This window comes from Corylus avellana, chromosome ca9 (genome assembly GCF_901000735.1).
Source record: "Corylus avellana chromosome ca9, CavTom2PMs-1.0".
NCBI lineage: Eukaryota > Viridiplantae > Streptophyta > Magnoliopsida > Fagales > Betulaceae > Corylus > Corylus avellana.
The window spans coordinates 1,920,190-1,938,222 of NC_081549.1; the positions used below are offsets into that span (position 1 = coordinate 1,920,190).

The 18,033-nt window shown below is 35.7% G+C and overlaps 1 protein-coding gene across 3 annotated transcripts; it reads right to left on the minus strand.

Moving 5' to 3' along the window:
• Positions 1–12,785: 12,785 nt before the first annotated feature.
• On the minus strand, positions 12,786–16,254 carry LOC132162523 (protein BUD31 homolog 2). 3 transcript variants are annotated; one of them, XM_059572758.1, is made up of 5 exons: positions 16,082–16,254; positions 14,971–15,097; positions 13,851–13,952; positions 13,551–13,738; positions 12,786–13,248 (listed from the first exon to the last, which is right to left on the minus strand). In XM_059572758.1, the coding sequence occupies exons 3-5, from the start codon at positions 13,942–13,944 to the stop codon at positions 13,093–13,095; spliced, it is 438 nt and encodes a 145-aa protein (XP_059428741.1). In that variant the 5' UTR covers positions 13,945–13,952; positions 14,971–15,097; positions 16,082–16,254; the 3' UTR covers positions 12,786–13,092. The 3 variants fall into 3 exon arrangements, with proteins under 3 accessions (XP_059428741.1, XP_059428740.1, XP_059428739.1); XM_059572757.1 differs by having other exon boundaries at positions 14,971–15,116; XM_059572756.1 differs by lacking the exon at positions 14,971–15,097.
• Between the last annotated feature and the right edge of the window lie 1,779 nt (positions 16,255–18,033).

The window sequence follows — 18,033 nt, forward strand, 5'->3', positions numbered from 1 at the left end:
TAGATCCGTATCTCCGGTTGTGGTTTTGTTTTCCTTTTCTGCCTATTGTTTTGACGTTTATCTTGGTGTGTTGTTATTTGTTTATGTTGCTTGTCTGTCACACTCTGTGGGTGCTGCTCTTGAGGGATTCACTCAAACTATCCCCCTAGTTTGTTTTGTGTGCGCTGCCGATCTCCTCCACGCCTGCTCTGCGGCCCACCGTCCGCTGCCCGGTCTTTCAGCGTCAGTTTTTGGCCAGCACGTGATTGACTTCCTCCCAGCTGCCATTATCCGCTTAGTATTTTTTTTCTTGTTTTTTTCCTTGTATTTCCCTTTTTTTCCTATTTTTGCTTGTATTTCCGTTTTTATCCCTTTATTTCCCTGTTCATTTTTCTTTCCTATTTTTTGCTTGTAATAAGGTTATGTCCTCTTTGATCTGTCTGTTGCTGCTTTGGTCCAAACCCTTGGGTTGTGGATGTGAACGATATCCTGGCTATCGGGTCGAGGAGGAAGAGTTTTGGCTTGGGGTTCTTTATTCTCAAGGCCAAGGAATAAGCGCTACCTATGCATTGGAAGGTGTCTGTTTGATGCAGATCTGTTTTTAAACCTGGTGAATAGTCATGGGTTAGCAGATGTTTTGTAATGGTTGATTAGTATGTTGTTGACATATATAACTTTAGCTTCGGCTATGATTTGCTTTCAGAGATTTTATTCTGTTTGTAAGAGTTCTTGCTCGCGATCTTTTATCAATGAATGAGTATGAAATTTTTCCCATTCCAAAAAAAAAAAAATAAGAAGACTTTATCAGAGTTATTTCTTAATTAATTGTCTGAATTAATCACAATATAGACAGCTAGTAACAATGAATCTTATCCATGATTAATTATTAGGGAACGTGATGTTTTTTTTGAAGTAAAATTGCTTTTGTATTTCATCAAATATTCACTGACAGAGCAGATTGCTCCATCAAAATAACATCCCTGATACAATCAGGAGTTTCCTCCAACCAAACCCTATCTAGGACCTGTTGTGTGGCATTCTTTGCCATTATATGGGCAGCATGATTAGCCTCTCTACTTACATAGCAACAAGACCAGCTTCGGAGAGAGCGTAGAACTGATCTAACATCCTCTACCAAATGGCTATTATTCGTCCAATTTTCTTCCAATGAAGACACCGCTTTCACCACTTGCAAAGAGTCACCTTCCAAGATAATATCATTCAGCCCAATTTCCCGACAAAAGTTCACTGCCACAAACGCACCAAGTGTTTCTGCAGCAAGATGATCAAGCAGACCCATTTTTGTGATACTACGAACAGCCATTACACAACCTGCATGGTCCCTTACAACAACACCCACTCCTATCCTGGAAGAATTTTTATTCAAGGCGATATCCCAATTTGCTTTATATTTATTCACCGGCGGAGGACACCACCTGACCACGGGAGCAACACGATCCACATGAGTTCCATGATTTGCGTTGACCTCCATGTATTCCTCCAGAGCTTTCATTGTATTCTGAATAATGGTGTTGGGGTGCGTAAAAATACCACCGTGGATTACCTCATTATGACGAGCCCATATACTTCTTGCAATCCCCACAAAAGTGGATAAAACTTCTTGACCCCCCTTCTGTAAAATTTGCTCCGCCAACTCCACAAAATTTGAACCAGTGAAAACACACTTTTGGATGGGCCGAATACTAGCCTCCCATACGTCTCTTGCTGCAGGGCATCCCCACAAAATATGAAGTGCCGTTTCCTCTTCCAGTTTACATAATGGGCATACCGGATCCGCTACTATCTTTCTTTTCAACAAGTTGTCCCTCATTCATAATAAATTGTGGCATGCACGCCATATGAAATTTTTTGCAGCATTTGGAATCTTAAGACTCCAAATGATTCCCAAAATAGGACTCTGTGCAACTTTGGAAGAGCATTCCGGCCGATGCTGGCCACCTAGTTCCATAGCTAGATGATACGCACTCCTAACAGAGAATATCCCCGTCGTTGTCCCCCTCCAGATCTGTCTGTCTTGCTGGTCCGTGCAACTAATGGGTGTAGACATAATGATTTTTGTCTCTTCAGGGCTGAATAGAGAATTTATAAGCTCAATGTTCCACCATTTTGAATCAAGGTCGATAAGTTCACTTACAGTAACACTTGCATTCAATATGTGTGGTGGGGTGTGAATAGTATAAGTGTTTGGACTTTTCATCCATTGGTCACCCCATATACGCACCTGTTTGTCATTACCAATCCTCCAAATCAGACCATTCTTCACCAAGTCACAAGCCCCATGTATACTCCTCCAAGCGAAAGAAGAATTTGACCCCAACTTTGCCTCCAGAATTGTTTTTCCTGCAAAATATTTTCCTTGCATAATTTTTGCTGTCAACGTATCCGGAGATATTAGTAACCTCCAAACCTGTTTTGCCAATAACGCCTTATTAAACAAAACCAAGTCCCTGAAACCCATTCCGCCTTTCGCCTTCGGTTGCCCCATTCTTTTCCAACTCATCCAATGTATCCGGGATTCATTCGATTTTTGCCCCCACCATAATCTCTGCATTAAATAATTAATTTCCTTGCAAAGGCCTGTCGGGAGTTGAAAGACGCTCATACTATATGTCGGTATGGCTTGTACAACTGCTTTTAATAAAATCTCCTTCCCTACTTAGGAAAGAAATTTTAATTTCCAGTCCTAAAGTCGCTTCCACACTCTATCTTTAATACTCTTGAAGGCTTTTGTACGAGACTTGCCAACAAGGGTTGAAAGTCCCAAGTACTTGTCGTATCTTTGGGTATCAGGGATCCCTAAGATGTCTAAAATCTTCTTTTTTGACCTCTCCGAAGTATTATGACTAAAAAAGAGTGATGTTTTCTCTTTATTTAGTCATTACCCTGACGCTTTCTCATACATGTAGAGGATTCTGGACATCCTGTTCCAATGTCTGAGACTGGCCTTACAAAAAAGAAGGATGTCATCTGCTAAAAAGAGATGGTTAATACGGGGGCCCCTTCTAGAAGTAGGGACACATGTCAAGACACCCTGCCGATCAGCTCTAGAAAGTAGAGCACTGAGAGCTTATGCACAAATAAGGAATAAGTAGGGTGAAATAGGATCCCCTTGTCTTATCCCCCTTAAAGGTTGAATTTTCCCTGTTGGGATTCCATTGACCAAAACCGTGTAATTAGCAGTACAGACACACATCATAATGAGTTGAACCCATTTATCATCAAACCCCATCCGCTTCATTATCGCTTCAAGGAAACGTCATTCCACCCGGTCATACGCTTTGCTCATGTCGAACTTAACAACCATATACCCCTCCTTCCCCCACATGCGGGAATTCATCGTATGTAGGGTCTCATAAGCTGCTAAAATGTTGTTAGTAATCAATCTACCTGGGATAAATGCACTCTGATTGAGTGAAATTATCTTTGGTAACACCACTTTTAGACAGTTTGCAATGACCTTGGACACAATTTTGTATAAGACATTGCATAAACTAATGGACCTAAATTCCGAAACACAAGTGGGATTTTTGGTTTTTGGAATCAGAGCAATATAAGTGGAATTGAGCTCTTTATTAATAAAACTAGAATTTAAAAATGCAAGTACAGAATTGCTAACCTCCTCCCCAACCACAACCCAATTAGATTGATAGAAACCCGCATTAAAACCGTCTGGCCCAGCCGCCTTGAGTGGCGACATCTGATGCAATGCCACATTGACTTCTTCTACAGTGAACACCCTAGTTAGTTGAGTATTCATTTCTGAATTTACTCGCATATTAACAGCCTCAAGACATTTTGCCATATCGCCCGTAGCCACTGAGGTGAACATATTTGAAAAGTACTAAACAAAAGCATTTCCGATCGTTTCTTGGGTATCCCATTTTCTACCATTCATATCCACAATACTATTAAGAAAATTAGATTTTCTTTTCTGATTTGCACATGCGTGATAGAATTTTGTATTTTGATCACCATGTTTTAGCTAATCCTCCTTGGCTCTCTGTTTCCAATGCATAGCTTCTTGGTCCATCAATGACATAATTTCCATATGAAGAATTTTCTTTTGCTGAAAATTTGCGAGATCACCTTGTCCTTGTAGAACTTCCAGGCATTTGACATTTTGCTTTATGACAGAATCAAAATTAGTCACAGTAGTCCGCTGCCATTTTTGCAAGCCCACTCTACAGTTGTCGAGCTGTCCTCGTATTTTCTGCCAAGGGTCCCCACTCACCTTCTTCGTACTTCTTCTTTTTATCAATATTGTTTAGTTGATTTTAACAATAAGTTCTACCACATTATCGTTTGATCATTTTAAAAATATCTTCAATTTATATCGTTTTAATAAGAGTTATATGGAGATATTTGTAACTAATAACGATTGACATGATTGGAATAATTGATTGGTTGTGACGTTTTATGAGTAGGAATATTACGCCCATAATTAAACATGTTAAATTGTATCTTAATATCAATAACATAAAAGTATGTGCTATTCTCATGCCAAAAAGAAAGAACGAACCATGCACTATATGATGATTGATGGAAGACTGGAAGTGTTGGTGGGTTTAACGCCCATATATATATATATATATATATATATATGTTGGTGGGTTTAACGCGCATACCCATGTCATGTTAAAGATAGCTAATAGGATATGGATAGAGGAAACGCCAATATACTAAGTTTAAAAAATAAATAAATAAATTATTCCAGCTAAATTTAAAAGAAATCTTTGTCCCATACTGACTCAGTGACTCCATTAAAATGCATGCACATGGTTCGGTTACAAGCAATTAAAAGCGCTAGATTAGCATGTTCTGTCACTCGTTCTGACAAGACATGACATCATCATTTATGATTTTCCTTTGCCCTTTGTTGCAGCAATTCCGATTGAATAATGCTAGGTGTTATTTTTTTTTTTTTAAAATTTTTTTTTTAAAATTTAACGTGGCTTTTAAAATTATTATTTGATTAAATTTTAAGTATGATTCATCTAAAATTTAATTGTTATTTTAAAAACCACATCAATTTTAAAAGAATTTTAGAAGAATAAATATGGTACTTAGCATTACTCATTCTGCTTTGTTCTGGGAAGATGAGCTTGTTTTTTCTCCCAAGCACCTTGTTTTTCTTTTTCTAAATAAGTAAAGATGTAATTATTTTAGCGAGTAATGCTATAAGTCTTTTTATTGTTAAAAAAAAAAATGTTATAAGTCTTTCTAAAGTCCTAAAATTATTTCAAATGTAATGTGATTTATTGACTTTTGATCTATTAGTAATTTTAGGCTGTGTTTAGCAATAGAATGGAAAAAAAATAGTGAAATGGTACTGTAGCAGATTTGATTGATATGAGAAAAAAAAAGTAAGAATGTTTTGTATAAAAAAGTGAAAAAATTTGTTTTGTAGAGATTTTATTATTTAAATAGTAATAAAAAGTAATTGATGTGATGTAAAAAATAAGAACATTGAAGTTGATCTTGAGAAAAAATTTTAAAATTTTTAGGTCCGATTCAGCCAGGCTCTTTGCCAAATACAACCTTAAACGCCACATCATATTTAAGCTAACTCAAAAAAAATTTCTAAAAAAACTTATAACATTAGTTTTTCTTTTTCCTAAAATCCCCAAGGCAGCCTTAACTTTGAGCTTTCGTGCCTAAAGATATAACGGGTGGGCCCACGCCCAGATTCACCTACTTCAAGAAAACGAAAGGATTCCTTCGTCGCGGAATGCTATCTAGCCTAGCACCCGTGTCGTGCGTTGTAAAACATCTCACTAGCCTACTGGACTCGTGGAGCCCAGCCCACCAAATCAACTTGATTAGATTTTTTTTAAAAAAAAAATCTGGCGGCGGCTCAAGCTTTTGAATCTTGTGATGAAGACGTGGTTAGTACTTGGAATGGCAGCCTCTCTATTTCAACGGATTAGCACAATACAGAGGGTAAAATAGTTTTATTTTATCCTCTTGTTTTGCTTAACCGATTGGATACTTTTGGATTAGTTTTAGCCGCAGAGTTTGGCGTCAAATCCTTTTTGTCATTAGTTTTGATATAACATCAACATGTCGGGGCTTCAACCTCATTCACACCTTCAGTCGCTAGCTATGTCGATGTCACAACAACGGCCACCTTCAGTCGCTAGCTATGTCGATGTCACAACAACGGCGATAAACCAATGGATTTGGCCACGCTGCACGCGGTGCTATGTTAGAGAATATTGTGCACGGAGCCAGGGACCGTTGGATATGCTTGACAAATCAAACAACTTTAATCGATCACAATTTAAGGCTGACAAAAATCAACTTCACTTCACACCGTTGACTATTATGCTTCACAGTACTTGTGAGTTTAATGCCAACAACCTGTGACGGAGGGAGGGGTACTGGGTAGGCCATGGTCCTCTAGTCTCCTCTGCCCTCAAAAATAAGGAAAAAAATTATAAGTAAAAAAAATAAATAAATAAACTTTTAATTTTAGTCATTTGGCCAAAAAAGAAAAAAAAAATTGTCCTATTTTTTAATTTTTTGGCCATATTTTTAATTTTTTTGGGCCATACCCATTAAGATTTTTTTTTTTTTTTTTTTCAAATGCCTACTTTTTTGACCTTTACAGTAGTCTTTAGTTCATAAAAAACAACCAAAAAATATTTTTTTTTAATAAACAAATTCTAAAGAACCGAAAAAAAAAAAAATAAATAAAAAAATAAAAAAAATATTGGCCGGTTCTTTCCCACTAACCACACACCATTACTATTCTTTTTCCTTTTTTTTTTTTTTTTTTTTTTTTTTCCTTTTCTTTCTCTTATTCAAATGAAATTGGGGAGAGAGAAAAGAAAGTTACTATATAAGGCATTTGGATCATCTCCAGTCCAAAAGGACAGGAAAGGAGCTAGTTCTTGTTAAAGTATGGACAAAATTGTCTAAAAAGTTTTTTTTTTTTAAATAATTCTTCCCCTATGCTAAAGAGAACTGGTTCCCCTCCAATCCATTTAGACTGGAGAGGATCCATCCCTATATAAGAAGGTGGCTATTAATGCAAACAGAGAAAAGAAAATGACTAGTCATTAATGCTTTCAAAGATATAATTGGTGTTAAAGTAATGATTAAATAATTAAATTTATATATTCTTATTAATTTTAACTTTTGAAATAATTGGTAATTTAACATGATATCAAAGTTAAAGGTTTTTTTTTTTTTTTTTGACATGTCCACACAAGAGGGGGGAGGGAGATTCGAAAAAGTTAAAGATCTTAAGTTGAAGAATCTATCATTTTACAAGATGATATACTTTAAAATTAACATTATAAGAGATCTTCAAAGCCATCAAAGTAGTGAAACTTTGAGTTGTTGAAAAATACCCCAATGATAGGAGCAACAATCCAATCTGAAAAATTCATGAATATTATTCTTTGGAATGGATAGAGCAACATAAAGATTTAATAGACTGATTGCTGAAAATTTTAAAGATAGTTGTTAGTTTAATAGCCTGAATTAATTAATTTTTTTATAATCTAATTAAAAACATGCGTGTGTTTGATGTATTTTGTTTGTTGGTTGGTATGTTTACAGGTAAATCCCATATAATTTATTCACCATTTGAATTTTTTTTTTTTTTAATAAAAAAAGAAAAAGAAAAAATTGTTAATGTTGCATCATGACTCTCATGAGCACTCCCAATCTGGAACATGTTTGGTTGTAATTGATTGCCACGCCATTCCCTTAATTAATTGCCATGTGTTCAATATTTTGCTCTATCATGCACATCAAGGCCAATTACCTATATATATATATATATATATATAAAAGAAGACCGGTAAAATATTTAAGTTTGGAGATAAGTAATAATTTAACGTAGTATATGATATAAATATCATGAATTTGAATTCTAACTCTCACAGTTATCCCCTATTAACTCACCTTTTTTTTTTTTTTTTTTTTAATTGAATAAGGAAATGGTTACAAGGAAGGATCCTTACCTCTTTTAATCCGAATGAAAGAAGTGAGAGATCCTAAAAATGAAAATGGGATGAGCTTCTTAACAACATATCCAAAACAAATTAAAATAGCGTCGTAATGTCCTCTCAAGAGGCCGCAATAATATAAGCAAAATGGGCACAGATTAAGGTAAGTCTATCTGAATCCCATTTGGAACTAGCAACAACCACTGCAAAGAAACTAAAGCTAAAAATGCACTGTCATAATCTAATATAGAGACTGCTAAAAAGAGAGGAACCAACACATTCGATTACAAAAATCTCCACAAAATGATCAAAACATCAAAGAGAGTGATAATTTAACAAATCATGAGATCTAATGACTTTTTTCAAAAATTGAATCATTTGTTCAGAAATTAAAGAGATTTTCTCAGATAATTCAAAAAAATTATTTTTTATTAACTATTATTTTTTATCATATCAAATACTAAAAATATAAAAAGTATTTTTTCAAAAATTATTTTACCCCAAAATAAAGCCTAACTTAAAATATATATCTCGAAGTTATCTCGAAGTTATGAGATATGTCATTGTCACACTGAAAGTAGTTGCGGGGCTATTATGTAAGCAATAATAACTGAAGTTGATTACCTCCTGCATCGATCAGAGCTGTCATAATTTTCAACGCTGCAACTGCAAATATAAATGTTGGGTTTTCATAAATGCATTTCACTATTTAAGTATTTATGTCATGAAATACGTTGAGGAGATTCTATTATCATAGGTATTCGTTGTCCGCTGTCATTTCATATTTCTATTTTTTTTATAAGCACATTTCATATTTCTATTTGTTTGATTATCCTAGAATTCGTTTAGTTTCGGATAATGTGAGACTTATATTAAAGCAAATAGGATCAGGATCCCCTCTAATTGAGAGAGAAAATGAGAATCGCCCTTAGATGAATCTAAGGGTTCAAAATATTTCAATCTCAAAACTCAAACACAAACACAATTACACAGGATTTTATACCAAATTTAAATTAAAAAATTAATTAATTAATTATTTTAAAAAAAAAACGAAAAAAAAAAAACAAAGGGCGGCGGCTCCGCCCAGATTTGCCCATATGGGGCTGGCGCACGGCCACCCCTGGGCCATGGGGTGGCCACTTAAAAACAAAACGGAAAAAAAAAACAAGGGGCGGCGGCTCCGCCCAAATTTGCCCATCTGGGGCTGGCGCACGGCCCCTCTTGGGCCATGGGGTGGCCGCGCTTCCCTCTAGGCCCTGGGGTGGCCGCCCTTGGCCAAGGGGTGGCCTCGCCAGCCTCTGGGGCAGGCGGCCATGCCTGTGGTGCCATGGGTGGCCGTGAGGCCCCCAAGAATTGGGCCGGGCTGCCCTCCCCATATTTCTCGGGGGCCACCCCTTGGCCGGGAGTGCGGCCACCCCGGGCTCGCCAGGGAGGGCCACCCTTGGGCCAACCGGTGGCGCCACCCCATGGCCAAGGGGTGGCCGTGCGCCACCCCCAGAAGGCCATGGGGTGGTGCGGCCGCCCCCAGCAGATCTGGCACGGCACCACCCCTGGGCCATGGGCTGGCCGCACAGCCACCCCCATGGCCTAGGAATGGCCTCGCGCCACCCATGGGATGGTCGCCGGGGGCGGCGAACCGCCCCATGGGGTGCCTTCTCCTCCAATTATTTAAAAAATAAATAAATGTTTTTATTATTTATAATCAGATGTGTTGAGTTTATTTTTGGGTTTTGTGTTCCTAAATGATCTTAGACCCTTGGATGTTTTGGATGGCTAAGATCTCACAAAATGAGATTCTCCAATTACTCACAATTGGAGGGGATCCCGATCCATAGAATAGTATTGTAGTAGATTGGATTGATATGAGAGAAAAAAAAAAAAAAGTAAAAATATTTTGTATAAAAAAAATTTTAAAAAAAAATTATTTGTAGTGATTTTTTTATTTGAATAGTAATAATAAGTAATTGATGTGATGTAAAAAGTAAGAATGTTAAAATTGATTTTGAAAAGAATTTTTAAAATTTTTGGGTCCAGTCCAACCCAGCCCTTTGCCAAACACAGCCATCAATTTCCGGAAATGAAATTGATTAAAGATGATAAATCATCAATTTCGTTTGTTTTCTGTATTTTTTGCTTCACCAAAAAAATCCTCTTTAATTTTTAGGAAAAAAATCGTAAATCATTTTCTGAATTTAAGTATCTCATTCTCAAATTGATAGACTCAGCAAAGATGTTGCCGGAACCCTGTCACGACTTTACTGAATCCTCGTCGAGACCCAACTAAGACTTTACCATGACCTAAATAGGACCTGGTTGGGACCTGGTTGGAACCCGTCGAAACCTGGTTAAATAATTGGATGACGAGACACTAAACATCAACCTTTAAATTCATACTTATAAGAAATAATTCAAGTTCTAATATAATAATTATGGAAGTTGTATAGGAGTTTATTAAATATTTATCTCCAATTTTCCTTTTTATTTTAATTTAAACTTTTGTGATAAGTGATGATTTAATATAATATCAAAATAAAACCTTGATTAGTTCAAATCTTGCTTCTATCAATTTATCCTATTAAAATTGATCAATGTGTGATCACTATTCTCCTGAAATAAACATGCAGTTTTTTATCTTATGATATTGAGCATCAAGGACAATGATTGAATAGATTTTTTTTTTTTTTTTACATGAAATGATTGAATAGATGATGAGTGATGTTGGGACACAATAATGCTCTTTATGATCATTCTAAAAATGAAAGGTTTGAGTCTTCTCCCTTAACATCAATTGGCTTTAGGTGAGTTCATGAATTATCAAAATGAATTTTCTTGATTTGATATGCAATTGGAAGAAAGACAGTGTACAAAGACAAGTCACAAGCCATTTAGCAGTAAAAAATTCTGTGCATATACATCTCAATAATAAAGAATTAACTCACAAAATAAATAAATAAAGAATTTCAAAAGAAGAAAGTTGCACTTGCACCCCCTAGGCTGTGATGTCAAGTTTTGTGCCACCTGAAAATCAGAATGTGGAAAGTTTTAGGCTTTAGCCGGTGTTGACTATTGTTCAAAGCAAAGGATCTTAATCAAGTCCGTGAATGAGATAGCGTGTCAACCATGACTAATAAATCATAATTAATTACCAACTATACCAACTATGGACCATCTCACCCTAATCTACACATTCAACCACTATCAAATTAGTTATTATGATAGAAATTTGCGTGAGCACCACAGTATTATTTATTTATTATTATTATTATTTTTTTTTTTTAGAGAAATGCTATACACTTGATTCTACACTTTCATCTTGTCAACATTTTACTCGATTAATGTTGTAGTGTCTATCAATCATTTGATATTTTTTATTTATAATAAATCCAAAAGCGGATGATTGCTACCACATCAATCAAGTGGAATAAGGGTGAGATAAAGGTGGCATTATTATTCTTTATTATTATTATTATTATTAATTTTTTAACAAGAGCTGATTTTAAGGGCATATTGCCACATTAGCATAGTAGGATGGGATGAGATGAAATGAAGGTGTAGTATTTGGCATTACTCATTTGGAATTGGTTTCAAATTAAAACTAAAACATAATTACATCAATTCAATATCATTACAAATTTACAATCGAATCTCAATGAGTCCATGCTCGTTGGTTGACAATGCAAAGTGGACTTGGGGTCTGTTTGAGATTGCATTTGAAGAGCCTAAAAATGCTTTTAAAACTCGAAAAATTCGTTTGAAGAAAAAAGTATTCATTTAGTAAAAAAATTAAAATCGCTTTTAAGGATTCAAAAAGTTTAAAAATAGTCAAAATACACTTTTAACAAAACCTTAAAAAATAAAACTTTTTTTCTAAAAAACTATTTTTGACTTAAAAATTATATTTTTCAAACGTAATTCCAACGTGCTCTTATTCTTTTTTCTGTGTCATGCGAATTAGACTAGGAGAAAAGGAGGCAAACTTTATTTATAATGGCCATTATCCACGGCCCACGGGGAGACGAACTTATAGCATTCCCGAGGAGAGAGAGAGGAGAGAAAAGAGCGCTGAAGGGAAAATTGTAAAAAGCAAAAGCAAGGCTTGATGTCCCCACTTTCCCACTTAAATTTTGGTGAAGTAGACTTTCGGTTGAATGTTGTAAAACTTGTCATAATGGGTACTCAAGACATTATTCTTCCACCATATCTGATAATAATGGCAAACTATACTATAGTTTTGATAATTTATGGTAAATTGGAACAGGACCTATTACACAGTTAATATTTAATTTTGTTGTATATAAGTTATAACCTCTAATGTATAAAATAATAAAATAGAACAAAACTCTCAAAACTTTGAGAAATCAAAAACATGAAAACTATTAAACGCTCCATAAAGGGATTGAAACGGCATATTCTTTAATCACAATCTCATGATCTTCAAAACTCCTTGCGTTCCGCTCTTCCCAAATACACCTCATTAAACACAAAAGAGCTATCCTCCTCACACTTCCAAAGCACTATGATGTTCCAATTGTCCTCTCCAACTTACCACAACTCTCTCACCCTATAAGGCATAATCATGTAACACTAAACGGAAAATCAAACTCTATAAATCTCTTGCAACCTACGTTGAAGAAGGAAGTGATCAGTAGATTCCCTACTTTTCTTATATACACAACACTAATCCACTGCAATAACATTCCTCTATCTTAAATTATCCAAAGTCATTTTCCTAAAACCACAATCCACACAAAGAATGCAACTCTCTAGGGAAATCTAATATGGACCGTAAAATATAGTGAATACAACCTCACCCGACAACAAAACAACTAAATATTAAGGAACCATAGTTCTATAACAATTACAGCACAATAAGTAGCATGCAACCCTTGATAGTAGGAAATATCTTACACAATTCTATGACGACAAACTTGAAAAGTGGGCAAGATTTTCCAACTATGCTTTTAAGTTATGTTTGGTATCAAAACAATTTGTCACAGCAACCACAGTTAGCAAGATACCCTAATACCAGTTGCAAAGGTCCAGCCTCAGGTTGATTAAGACAAGCGAAGGTTTACACAGATTGCTGAAAAATACATGGTACAAAGATCTTGCCATTCTTGGAAGAAGAGAAGAATTAATCCCCACTTGCACAGCCCCCACAACCGCAATGGACACACTCTATAACTTTCTCCTCTCTCAGGTGCTTTGGCACTCGGCACACACATGTGGTAGCAAAATTGTGATCCCGTGGTTGAATGCATCGTAAGCAGCAGAGACGTTCATACCCCGGCTGCAATTTAAACAGGACCATGAAATTAAATTAGAATAAAAGAATGTAAAAACTTATTGAGGAACAAATGATATTGTTTAGAACAACTTAAAGACAGATAAATCGATGGAAAAAAAAAAATGATTTCATGCTTATATTGTTTTAACTTTAATAATCGAGTGTTTATGAACTACTGCAGGAGCATATAAGAATAGCTCCAAAGCTTCTGCATGTGTTGCTATGTATGTCCTATACACACCAAAAAAGGAAGCAAAACATACTCAACAGTACTAAACCTAGATAAAATTGATTTTGAGACAAACCTTTTTCCACTTTGCGATTAGATTGCGGTCAGCATAGCCTTGATCCAGACAGAACTCATACAATTCCTTGGATATTTCCTTCCTCCGGTGGTAAAGGTCGAAAATGTAACGACTCTTTTGATGTGCTATTTTAAAAATAGGCCATAATGTCTCACATTTTCTCTTACCATCATGCGGATCATTCTCAGCTGCCCAAAGAATAAAGGATATACCGCTGTTAGTTTCATAGAGTTCGATCAATATGTAGGAATAAAAAAGAAAAACTCCCCAAGTTACACACTATATGGAAAGATTATTAACCTTCTCTCATCTTTGCTTGCAGTTCACGAAGAGTAGGCTCAATTAATTCCCAGCCATCTGGGTACTTAACACGGTTTGTTTTCACCTTTGGCATTCTTCAACCTATCAAAGGGGTAAAACATGATCAATACTTAAATTGATACAAGTTGCCAGACATTCCCAGCAATTCCTTAATACCATCTACCATTTGAAAATGATCTCAAAAAGGAATAATGTCACATAAATCTAACAAGTATATATATATGTGTGTGTGTGAAACAATCAGCATTCTTTCAACAACCCAAACAAACTCAAACCCAATTTTGGATATTTAATGACACGACACGACCCATGTGACCCATTTAGTTAACAGGACACGTCGGGTTGACACCACATGACACATCTGACTCGACGAACCCGAATGACCCAAACACAGTTATTTTTACTTTATTTGAATGATGATATGAAAAAATTTTAGGTATTAGGATGTATACAATTTGATTAATGAATGTGCTTTTGGTCATGTGTTACTGAGATTAATTCATCAACGCAGAGTGTGCCTAGGGGGTGTTGGCGGTTGGAAGGTCAGATGCAAGTTCGGGTTGCAATGAGCTTAGAAAGTCCAAGCAAAATCAAACCCTAGGAGTGTTGGCAGGAGTAAAGCTACAAGTCCCTCTTGAGTTGCATCAAGAATGATGTGCCTATTAAAATCACCATTGGACATGTGATTGATCATTATTGGATTTTGATTAAATGGTTATTTTAATAGCCACATCATTTTTGGATGGACACAAGAGGAACTGCTAGAATTACTCATGTACTCGTGTTGGCAGCTAAGTTTTTCGATGAGAAAGTTTCACCCATGAAGAAGGTCTGATACATCAAGATATTAGTGTATAATTATTGAATCAAGGTTTCAATCTACAGCTTCCAGAAAGAAACTGAAAACCTGAGCCTTGAATCGCGTACAACAAAAAAGATGGAATCGCATACTACAGAGACAAAGAATGCATTGTCTTTACAACAAAAAAGATGGAATTGCATACTAAAGAGACAAAGAATGCATCGTCTTTACAACAAAGAGATTAACATCAACAACCCACACCAAAATCCCATTGTTCAACCCACAAAGAGATCTTACTCGTTCTGCACAACTTATCCTCCCCAGTCTCGATCGAATCACGGAAGGTGGAATTTGGGTAGCAATGGCATGAATCTGATGGGTAGAAAACAAGCCACGTTCTAGACCTGGGTCCCAAGCTTCTGACCTACACCCAAACTTATCCTCTTTGTTGATGGAGATTAGAGAAACCGTGAGAGATTGAGATGGGCTATTAAAGCTACACCTAATTTCTCACACCCATTACCTGAAACATAAATCCCACACCGCCCATTCCCACAAAACCCACTTCGATGAACCATATCAAAACCCTATTTCTAATGTTACCCAAGGGAAAAAAATAATAATAATAAAAAACACAACCCATAACGAGCACAAAATTCAGAGTCCAAGATAAAAAAGAGGAAAAAGAAATCAACGTACCTCCGAGTTCTAATCGGAAAGGAAATATAAGAATTAGCTCGAGTTAGGTTTCAATAACTCTGAATGAAATTTTATAAATCAGCTCGAGCGCCTGGCAACACAATAAAAAACTTTCTTTCGCGACTTTCTTTCTTGTGTTATTACTCACAATGGTTTATGCAAAATAGATATTCAAAACTCAATTTATCTAGTTTAGATAATAGGTTTTTAAAGGCTTTATTAGCTATATTTTTATCTATATCATTTAAATATTATTTCTTTACTCTTTATTGGTTCTATTTTTATTTAATTAAAAATCTGATGTTATCACCCATACAAGCTGAGCACAGGTGCAGAAAATCTCAATCAAATAAATCTCAACGGAAATAATGCATCAAATTTATTTAATCTAGCAAATTACTTTAATTAAAAATCTGATGTTATCACCCATACAAGCTGACCACAAGTGCAGAAAATCTCAACGGAAATAATGCATCAACTCTATTTAATCTTGACACAGAACAACCTGGAGTGTAAATTTCAGCATCCACTAGTGTACAAACTCATACCCAATCTACAATCAAACCAAAATCTTCACTCTCAGCCTCACCCATATCCATCTCGCCTACAAGAAGGGGAAACAGGGGAGGGGATGTCCACAAAACGGGAGACGGGAGAAGGAAAAGAGCGAGAGCGAGAGAGGGAGAGAGAGAGAGAGAGAGGAGCTTACCTTGAGCACGACGGAGGCAAGCGGTCTGCAGAGAGAGACGCCGTGTGAAACCGTGGTCTGCCGAGAGAGAGATTCGATCTGCCGAGAGAGAGAGAGCTGGAGAGGTGGGAACAGGCTGCCGAGGGCCCGAGACAGAGAGAGAGAGAGAGAGATAGCGGGAGAATGAAAAAGAAATAAAAAAGAAAAAAAAAGAGCCCTAATATCTCTGGTGTTACTGTATCTAATAAGAAATTGACACATTAAAAAAAAAAAAAAAAAAAAGTGAGTGTAGATAAAAACACGGTATCTTTTTGGTGTAGAAAAACAAAAGGAGAAATTTCACTGAAAATTTCTGAATTTTCATCCGATTTGATAAACTCCCTCTAAACTTTAAAATCTCTCAATTTAGTCTCATGAACTTTCAATAGTTCTCAATTTCGACCCCTCCGTCAAATTTTAAAAGTTACATGATGTTTATACTCCTGACTTTTGTATAAAATTTTAACTTCCAAAACATTTTTTATTTAAAAATAAAATAAAAATTAGGAATATTTTAGTCTTTTTCTTGTATTTTTAACGGCTAAAATTGACGGATGGATCCAAATTAAAAGCAATTGAAAGTTCAATAAATTAAATTGAGAGATTTTAAAGTTTATGGGACATTTTAAAACGGGTGTAACTTCGGAGTTCTTCAGTGAAGTTTTCTCAAAACAAAAAAGAAGGCACCCCTAAACAACCCACCGCCGAACACTGCCACCGGAATTTGCTGAACGTTGCCGCTGGAATTCGCCGAATGGGTTTGGGTGAATCTGGGTAGAAGGTCCGATTTTGTTTGGAACTTTGCTTGCGCGTTTTGTGTTTCAGATATTGAATTTGGGTAGAAGGTCCAACCAACCGAATGGGGTTTGGGTGAGAGACATTGTGATAACGATTGTATTTCCAGAAGTGGGACAAAGCTGTTGCTTGTGGCGTATGGGTTCAAGAGGATCAATTCGCCTTTGAGTTTGTTTCACAAGTTTCCTAGCAAATGGTTTCTCAGATACAAAAAATGTACCAAGTTCGATATTGATAACAAATCACTTCAAAATAGAATGTCGTAAATAATATATGAGTTTTATGATAAACTTCATATTGCTTTTGCTTGCTTGGGTTCGGTTGCCAGTTTCTCTTTGTCCATTTTCCTCTAGTTTGACTCGTTTGAGAATACCTGGGCAAATTCCTACGGCCGAATCCAATAGTTCCAGACCTTCCGGTGGGGTTTGAATGACAAGCGTAAAAGGTTTTTGTGGATTTTTATTTTGGGTTTTATTGTATTTGTTGTTAGGACAAAGTTTTCCTTCATATATCTTTTTTTTTAATAATACGTGAAATACACATATTATTAAAAATTTATGTGCATTTTACATGTTCAAGGGACATATGTCACTTTTATAGACGAGATTAAAAAAAATTTCTCCAACCCAATTAGGAGAAAAACTTTGTTCTTTAAGTAATGTGTCAAATTTTTATAAGAGGCTATAAATGAGACTTTTACACATTTTGATTGAAGTTACTTTCAAAACAAAAAAAATAATAATAATGTGAAAAGAAGTTTTGAAAAAAAGAGAGCATGCGCGAGAAATAATAAAAAAATAAAATGGATGAGTGAACAGTCCCGCTACATGTAACTAGACACTGTTTACAAATGCTCAAAATATCTATTTTGCATTTTTTTTTTCTTTTAATTCAATGTAAGGTTTTTTATAAACTGATTAGCCATTTTAGATAAAAATGCCATTTAACTACTCCAATCTGAGTCCTGGTAGGAAACTCTGACAAAGCTCCCTGAAATGCCATAGTTTCTTTGGGCTGGGCTGGACGGGGTTAGTTTGGGCCAACATCATAAATAAATATTCAGGATTTTGTGAATCACTCATGTGAACCCTCATCTTAGATTCATAATCATATTGTTAAATTAAAAAAAAAAAAGAAAG

Coding starts and splice junctions, on each gene's coding strand:
- LOC132162523 (XM_059572756.1), bottom strand. CDS start 13,944: ATGCCAAAGGTGAAAACAAACCGTGTTAAGTACCCAGATGGCTGGGAA. Junction 13,739..13,850: donor GCAAGCAAAGATGAGAGAAG/GTTAATAATCTT, acceptor TTCTTTGGGCAG/CTGAGAATGATCCGCATGAT. Junction 13,249..13,550: donor TAATCGCAAAGTGGAAAAAG/GTTTGTCTCAAA, acceptor TTTAAATTGCAG/CCGGGGTATGAACGTCTCTG.